General features: G+C 43.5%; 1 protein-coding gene across 1 annotated transcript in view; it reads left to right on the top strand.

The window, feature by feature from the left end:
• The first annotated feature begins 6294 nt into the window (after positions 1–6294).
• dlc1 (DLC1 Rho GTPase activating protein) overlaps positions 6295–9482 on the top strand; it is a 96655-nt gene continuing 93467 nt past the window's right edge. The window contains exons 1-2 of the mRNA XM_061680572.1: positions 6295–6804; positions 7465–9269. Of these exons, the coding sequence (XP_061536556.1) occupies positions 7503–9269 (1767 nt within the window). The 5' untranslated portion in view covers positions 6295–6804; positions 7465–7502. The remainder of the gene's footprint in view (positions 6805–7464; positions 9270–9482) is intronic.

Below are 9482 nucleotides of genomic sequence, written 5' to 3'. Positions count from 1 at the left end.
CAAAAGGAACATATCCCGTCAACAAGAAAATGTGATGTAGATGTTAGATGGGTATATATTGTGTAATATTTTGAGTGTAAATCTCTGATTTTATTTGTCATGAACATTTTAAAAGGAACAAGTCACGCTTTAGTCTAATTAATATTCACAAATTGAGCGTTCCAACAACAACAAAATTCCACGTGTTATTATTTTCCGATGTCTGTAGAAAGATTATTTGAAATGTTTGTTGGTATATTTTTTGCTCAGAATGTCAATACCATTCATACAGAGGATGTTAACAGTCAACCAAACTTTACACCATGGACCAGAAAACTAGTTTTCAGCCTACAGCAATGCGTTATTGACGGAGTAAATGATCGTCACGCAGCATCAGTAGAAGCATACACATAGATCCTTCCGTTTGTCCGTACAAAGACCGTTCACAAACCAAAAACAGTTCGTCCAGTCAAATTTGTTTGTACATCCCTTAATCACAAAATAGACTCAAATGGCGCATGGGCAACATTTATCACATATTCTGGTGTTGTCCAATGTTCATTACGATGGCATAAGAGTCCATATAAAGCGCCACAGGGTAGACCCCTTCAGTGGTTCTGCCTCAGGATCTCAGTCAGAGCAGAATTTCCCATGCCAACAATGACTCTCGGGAAATTAGTCCGCCTCAGATCTTGTCCCAGTTGGTCGATCCAGAACCCAAACCGCAACAGCCTCAGATTCAGTCAACATCACTTAGGGAGGGGGGGGAGATAGGAACAGTGGCAGTAAAACAGGCCTACATGTACTTTAACTGAATGCCAAAGTGTAGAAATAAGTCTTAATATCCGCAGGTAGGGCATCCCGGGGGGGGGTAATATTCTTAATTTGCTTTTGAAAGAAGAGAGTTGAGTCAAATATAACGCCAAGATGTTTTTGCTGACTGAACAAAAGGGGGCCAAGTACTGTTTCCTGCAGGACTCCACAAGTGACATTATAAAACTCAGAGGTCACATTACCATGAATGACATGGTGTGTCCTATCTGAGAGATAAGATCTAAACCAAGAACGTGCTGGGCCTGTAATACAGATACGCGTTTCAAGGTGATCTCGTAGTATATTGTGATCAGGGACAGGGTCAAGCAAGCATGTTGTCTGTGTTTTCGACTCTTCTCCTACACACAACGGCCCACAAGTTTCTCACTGAATGAATGAATGAATGGTTGAATGAATTAATTTTGTTTTCTTTTTTTCAAATAAAGGATTCCCCCCCCCCCCCCACCCCCGTCTATTTACAGGAATTAGAGTTTGGCGCCTCCTGCTGCCCCTGCGTTGTTATCGCAACCTGTCTATTGCCCTGATTTGATTAGTGACAGACTGCTGCAAGGACTGTCCAGCGGTAGGTAAACATAAACCTGCTGATGAAGAACAATGTCCTCATTCTTTGCGTTTGCCGGATGGACACTATTCTGTAAGGCAAGACAAAATGCTGTCTTTGTTTTCCCCCTTGCTTTTGGGTTCTGTGTTCAATTCTTCAGACCTCTAAATCGAAATTACCCACACACAACTCCCTTTTTTTTTTTTTTTTTTTTTACAACATGCAATCACTACTTCAAGAAGATCACGACTTCAAGCGGATGTCTCATCACATAAATGCTCCTGGAATGTGCTCAATGTTTCCTAGAAATAAGGGCCTCTTTTATTTTCTCAGAGAGGCGGTTGACTATAGTTCACTTTCAAACAGTTTCGTACAGTATTGTAATTTTAGGGGTACAATGTCTTTTCGCTGGAGTGGTCCCCTCAAAGATATTCCTTTCGTCCCCTTTACTCCTATTTTACAGATTGGGAGCATTTTTTTATTTTATTTTTTTTGTCCCACATAGGATACAAGATCATTAAAATCAAAGAATCTGATCACACTCACCACTCTGCTTTGCCTATCTCCTTCCTAAGCAGTTTCACTGCATCAGGATCATTTGATTAATGGTGAGTTCGCATCTTTCAAGGTCACAACACAGTGGTTCGAACTTCTTTTTAACGTGGAGGGAAGTTTAGAACCTTGTTTCAAATAGATATAAAAATCGCTTTCCAATTTTATAAGGGAAAGTTCCTTTCCAATTCTCTCAAAATTCAAATAAATCAGAGATTGAGCGTCGTCCCAGAATGGTGCTTTTGTATATTTGGAGCATGGAAGCACTAACAGGTGTAATTAAATCACGCAGGACCTCAGCACCTGATGAGCATTACATGAGAGAATGAGAGCAGGTGTTGGGAGGACGCAGTTGGCAACGAACATAATGACGCCACTCATCTCCTGACTTTTTGGGACTCGAAAGTAACAGTACACAAACGCTTTGGCAACAGTGTCGGAGGACATCGCATTTTCCTGGCTCTCTCGTGGAAGAGTCCAAGCCAGCACAGCACATGTTTGGCCTAATCTTTGGTGGGTGCGAGGGGGAAAATTGTGAATGTTCCACATCAATTCTGGCCCACTGAGCTCAAGGATAGATGGGCCCTCGTAAATGGCAGGACAAGGAGATACAGGACGAGGAGTCCAAAAAAAGGACTCACAGAATGCCAGCTTCGTGATTACATCCAAGACGTGATTGGTTTGAAGCCTATTGGATGAACGATTTTGTTGTGTTTAAAACATTATTCTTGTTTTCAGTGTACCCGTGTGAATCAGTTTTGACCTTTCTGTAAAAGCACACATCATCCGTGCACATTCCAAGCTGACGCTCTTCTGCTGTGTGAGTCACGTGTAACGAAGACAATCGTGTACACTGTATACAAGACCAAATGTGCATGAGACTTTCCTGACTTTGGGTGAAGTACAGGATGTACGAGAGAACAGACCAGATGCCACACAGGGAACCGTGATGTAGTATTAGTCTTTTTTTCCACTGTCATATAACTTTTTGCCCTCGATGACACAAGTACATCTAACCAAACACCACGCACACGCCCACACACACAGAAACACACACACAGACACACACACACAAACAGACACACACACACGCACACACACACACACACACACACAAAAGACTAGATAAATTATTTTAGCCTGGAGATTATTATGGTCAGTACCCTCAATAACTTGTACTTCCTGTTCCCACGGTAAATTGCACATAAACCGTGGTTACAGGCCAAGGCCCCCTAGGGTTCCGCCTGCAATGATTTCTTGTATGCTCATTTGTTGCATACTCCACACACTTTGTAGTCTTCTGCTCTGAGCCACAGCCGACGAGTGATGGCTTGCCATTTTTCTCTGTTGTGCATTATTGGGAAATGAAGACAGAAGTCTTCACCCATTTGGTACACCAGATGAATACTACAACTTGACTGAAACATTACATTATATGTTATAATAACCGATTTTAAAAAGTGTTTTTTCAATGACCAGCAAGAAGACATTTGAAATGAAGGTCGCAACGTCTTCTCGTAGATCTCTTGCAACTCCAGTAGACTGGTTCGGGGAGGACTCTAGTGTCACCTACTTTCCCCTTCTGCCAAACGTTTTTCAATGCCAGTAATTTAGTGACGTATTTTTCCAATAATAAACTAAAGTGGTTAGGAATGTGAGACTGCTTCCTTTGGGGCGTCACTGCTCCATTTAAGAAGCCAAGGGTTTGAACAGTGAGGGATTATGGTGTGAATCACATTCATAAGTGGGTCATTTTTAACGTTTGTGACCAATGGTGCTTCCCCATGTGCAATTGAAAAAGACCTGTCCATGCAAATTACATCTACCTAAAATGTGTTACGTTTCTCAGTATAGCACTTCAATAACTCAACCGCACCGCACATTAGTCTTCAAAGTAAAAATACAAAAACAAACCAACACGTTTCCCTAAACAGGATTCCTAAAAAGAAAAATAACATTGCAGTCTGTTATGGTGATCTGATGTCAGTTTGTCATCGTGGGTGTTTTCATGCAGCCATTTGCTCCAAGCTCACCAGGTACCGTCTCAAAGATCTCAGAGAGCCGGCCAATCCGATGATGGTTCGCTGTCCGGGAGCGTAACATTAAAGCTACATGAGCAAACTCGATGGTTGGCTCCAAAAATGGATGGTATTTGCAAATGTAGTCAGGTTTTACACTGCTTATCCTGTTTATGGTCACAGGAGCCTGATCCCAGCTGACTCATCCTGCTGTTCCACTGCACACTACCAGCTCGATTCGACCTCATTTTTGGCGGTCAGTTGTCCATATTTTAATAGAACCGCAGGAAACTGAAACCCATGTCAAAGAAGGGCAACGAGGGCATTTACTTCTCGACATGTGTCCGTGGAGACTGAGGTCTGCAGTAAAATGGGCCGCTGCAGAAAATTGGAGACTCTGGATTATAATACTGCAGTGTCCAAAGATGAGACACAGCTCACTGTAGCGCACGTTTATTGTTTGCATCTCTAGCTGTGCATCTTCAAATGTTATAATGATGACTAAGCTATTCCACCAATGAGCCACCTGCAGTGGTTATGTCATCCAGATGGTATCGGGTACTAGAAATAGTACCTGGTATTACCTGATTTTGTCAATGGAAAAGTGTAAATAGTCATTCGAGCCCAGTAGAAACAATGCGGTGGAGAAGGGGCAGTAGGGTATAAGGGGAACTACCCCGACCGTTGGTTGCTATGCAATCACAGGGAATTGATCCCATGTAAATTTCCTGAATGTCAGCAATGTGAGCAACTACACTACCGATGGCCCCCTGTCGAAGTCTCCCACAATCCAATAAAGAGCAGTAACTGGTCTTAGCTGCACCTTGATGCTTCACCACTGTTGCAGCTCACTCCCCACCACACATCCGTTGCTCACGTTGTCTCTTACATGTTGCTGGTTGAATTCTTGTTTGCAGAATGTCACTGATGCACCAGAGTATGACGTGAACTTCTCACCATGTGGCCGCGCAAGGGGGTCTGGAATGGCGGAGGGAGGCTTTGGGTTTTTAAATTATAGAGCTGGAGTTCGATGTCTACAGGCAGTAATGAGTGGATAGCCCGAGTCACGGTCCGTGTCGGCCTGTACACTTCATTCGGCAGCCGTATCCACGCTGAAGCCACTGTGGCCAACCAGATCTGTATTTCGTTACACTACACTTTGCATTACCGCAGAGCACATCATGGGACATACGACAGAGAATTCTTGTTGAACTTGGATCTTTTCCTTTAAGTACGACCATCTGTGTCCCTTAAGAGTCGAGAGCGACCGTTTCCCAGCAAGACACCCCTGAAAAAAAAGATCCTCCGCCTCACATCTGGATGACCCCCAGGTGAAAAGGCCAAGCTTGCAGGCATAGTCGCAGAGTGTTTCATTCCAGTTTTGCATATTGTTCCCATTGTTTTCTGCGTGTTGTATGATCTTGCTAAATGTGGTCACAATTGAAGTGAAATTCAGCAACAATGCATTTTAGGGTGACACAAGATTATAGAGAAGGGATTTCAGCCTGTTCCACAGCTGTTTCAGGCCGCTAATGTGCCGCTGTTGTGCCTCGCTACACAGAGACCGAAAGGTGTCACACAATGATTAGCCGGCTTTGTATTTCTTTGTATATTATCAGCTATACTTAAGCCACGTTGATAAAGTGCTGGATTGCTGTAAAATGAAACACAATGTTTTTGTATGCAGTTTCATACTCATCTAAATCTGTAGTTTTGGCAAGTCCATTCTCAGAATTCTGAAGCCAAATCAACTGAAACCCAGTGATAAATGTGAAATATCCCTCATAGTGTCCATCTGTTTATACAGATTATTTTATGTTGAGCTATGCCGCGTTGCAGTTTTATTATTGTGTCAGGGTGTTTTACCAAGGATTCTTGTGTAGTTACATGACTGGGGTAAAAGCATGCCTTAGATAGAATTGCTAAAACAGTACAATCTTCTTGTCCCAGTGCTCAGTTTCTTACAGGGTAGTCTGTGTATTATTAAACCCATTGGCGAGAGCCTTTTTTTGCTCAGCAAGGCGCTATAAGAAGGCAAACAGGTTCACTGACGCAAGGAAATAGTAGTTTTGTGAGAAAAGAAGACGTGTGAAGACGTTTCTAAAATGGCACGGAGAGTTGTAAAAAGCGGCAAGACATATGTGAGAGGTGGAGTAAATAAATGCATTCAGTATGTTGTGCAAGTTATAAGCTGGGGGGTTGGTAGCTGGTGGGATGTGACTCAGGCTCCCTGTCAAAATCAGTGGGGAGGAGACCTGATGAGAGAGGGATCGAATGGAGAAGACGAGGGGAGGAGTGGGGGAAGGCAAACCCAACCCCTCTCACACCACCCAGCTCTCAGCATTCAGCGTCAGCAAAAACACTAATGTGATCAAGATGGAAGATGTCTTTGGACTTTCCACTGCTCCCGGGCTTTCTGTCTGTCTTTGGGGTGTTCTTCAACTCGCCGGCCGCGGTGCGGGGAAGCTACCGACTCCAGTCCGTATCCTCAAGTGAAGACACTCAACAACTTCTCAGACAGATATGGAATCATATTTCCTTAAGATTGTGCCAATTTCACTCAGTGGATGAATGAACAGGCGACTTCCACATATTTCTGGCGGACACCACTAGGAGCAGATCTGAAGCCAATTTGTTGGTTATCACAAGATGTTTTACTGTTGACTTTATGGCTTTATAATTATGTCATAAACCAGTGTCATTGCTCACCACAAGAAGAAAAAGGAGAAACAAACTTGGTCCATGCAGGTGACACTTGATTGTTGGGCTGAATGACATATTGAAGTTGTTTTTTGAACCCCCGTGATTCATAAGCGCTGCAGTTTCACGCACAGGACGCATATGACAGTACCCACCTGCGCGACTTCTAAGGAAACAAAGGTAATATTATGATGGAAAAACTCAAGTGAATTGAGATGACTGTTTCTACCTGTAATAGGATGGTTGGACTATGACATTATTTTTAAACTGCATAATTTAAAGCAACCTCTTAATATAATGACATTAGTCAAATTATATTATTTTGTACCCATTATTCGTTTTTATTTTATTTTTCAAAATTGTTAATTCTGTCATTTTGCAGGATGAAATGGGGTCATAATGACTGTCAGAAATCTGGTAATTTTTCAGGTGTGATTTTTAAATTGTTGGTGACAGTTTGCTTGCCCAAAACAATATGTCTATTAATTGTCATGCAGTTTTGCAGTCTAACCATTAAAGCGCAGTGTGTATCTGTTTTGTTTTGTTCATTAAGATGAAAGTTCACTGCAAATATATTCTGTTTGATCTTTTTTTTTTTCTGATCACCTGTTTTGTGGCTGATTCTCTGTCCAATATCACAGTCACCCAATGGAATAAAAGCATGCTAATGGTGTTTTGAAAATATCAGTTTATACTATATAAACATCAGGCTGAGTTCCTATTCGTTAGGGAAATTATCAACGCAGAAAAACAGTCACATGGCTGTCAATGCATAAGATTGGTAACGTTTCCGTATTGGTCTTCTCACATCCATATCCAATTCTTCTTTTTCATCCTCAGTCAAAATCAGCCCTATGGAATAGCACTGGCTACCAATAATGCCGGTGGCGATACGCAAGAGAAGTTGGGAGGATCATGTGACTCATCCCTCGGGATTGCAGTATAGCTACGATGATCTGGACCTGATCTGTTGCCACGGTGTTGACAGCGAGGGGATTTGGAGAGGTTCAGGGGCCTCCAAGCAGGGCCGATGGACAAGGTGCGCCTCCATGCCGGAGGGTTGCCACCAACTGCTCACAGATGAGCTTGCTGAGAGGCCGGATGTGACCACCTCTGGAGTACATGACGACATCCATTTGGAGCATGCAAAGCTAACATACGGTGTTGAAGCGCCACTTGAAAAGAAGTTAGTTTGCAGCCCTCACAAATGTCTACCTGTGCCGCAAAGGGTTACAGACCACCTGAAAACGGCAAATCATTTTGACGGCATCTCACAAAGTGACAAAAGCAGTGGCACTATTTTTTGTGCAACGGACCACAACGCTCAGGAAACTGTCGATGGTAAAAATGAAGTTGGCACCGAGAATGATGATGTCTTTAAAACTTCACATATCTATCGTGATGAGCGACAATGCGTCTCTATTTCTTCAAACAATGGGCCTCCACTGTCACAGTCTGCTGCTGGACAGCCTGGCACACTCCCAAATCATTGGCAAACAAAGGAGGGACATACAGATAGCTACAGCAGACCTCCCGAAATCTCAGAGGCCACACTGAAGTCGTGCTCTGCTGCTCAACAAGAAACTCAGAATGACCTCCCAGATGTCGAGGAAGTGATTGCCCTCCCTGGCCATGCTGGCACAAAGATAACCTTGGATGTCGGTGTACTCAGTTCACTCAGTAAAATGGATAGTCTTCTTGTGATGTCATTGGCTAACAAAGCTGTGGAGCCAATTGTGACCTCAGCGGGAGAAGGAAAATGTGACAAAGGAGCAATTGAAACCTGGACCACAGATTCATCTGACAAACCGGATGGATTAAATAACCCAGAAACTCTAAATGAAAAATCAGGGCATGAGCATCTTTCCAGAGACATTCGAGAAGCAAAGCAGGATGCTGTTGGAGCTGGTTGTGAAATGTCCTTCCAGACACTGTCGGAGCAGCGTGATTCTGAAACAAGAGCAATCCAAATGTCTCACGGGGAGGAAAGTAGACGTGCAGAAAGCAGCAAAAAATCTGAAGATGTCAGGTTGCGGCCAATCTCTTCACCTGATACTTCTGTCAAAGTGCAGTGTTTTTCAGTCAATGGTAAGATGACATGTCAACAAGAAGGATCGGGGAAGTCAGAAGAAGCCTGCACACCGAAAACCATTATTCAAGAAGCACAGCTCAACTTGACTATGACGACCGCTAGTCAGCCAAACAAAGACTTTGATAAAACGTCTTCATCATTGGAAACTGTCCCAGCGGTGAATCAGGTTGAGGCAGGTGGTAGCTGTGCACCTGCTCCAGAGACTATCACCAAAACTTTTCACTGCCAGAAGGATGATGAATATACAGCAACTGAAAAACACCCCCAAAACCTGCTTCAACTCTCAGCAGAGGTCAACAATGTGCTCTCGCCGGAGGGTTTCCATGGCAACCAAGCCTCTGGTCGCCTCAGTGAGTCACCTGGCTCTACGGTAGCAGATGGTCAGCGTGAACGCCACACACAAGTGGCCAACTCAAGAACCGAGCAGACCGACAACGCCACGCGGGACTGTATTCCCTCTACACACACATATCCTGTCAACCCAGCTTTGGATGGGAAGCGTGAGTCTGGAGTTCGGAAGGAGGAGGAAGTGGTGAAAGTCCGCATGAAGACGGTAAGGATGAAGATATTGTAGAAGATATGTAGCTATAGAAGCAACTTTGTGAGACAGTTACTGGTTGTTCGTGGTTTAGCGATTAATGCGCCACACTTACAAAGTTGTCTTTGTTTTTCTTAAGAAACTGACATACACAGCCAGTGAATCATTTTTGTCCCACACTTTGGCAAAGTTCTCGGAAAACAATGACGTCGCTCTCACATGCTTACA

The sequence above is a fragment of the Phycodurus eques genome, chromosome 6, assembly GCF_024500275.1.
Source record: "Phycodurus eques isolate BA_2022a chromosome 6, UOR_Pequ_1.1, whole genome shotgun sequence".
Taxonomy (NCBI): Eukaryota; Metazoa; Chordata; class Actinopteri; order Syngnathiformes; family Syngnathidae; genus Phycodurus; species Phycodurus eques.
The sequence above is the reverse complement of the archived record's forward strand: the minus strand, read 5'-3'. Positions and strand labels throughout refer to the sequence as shown.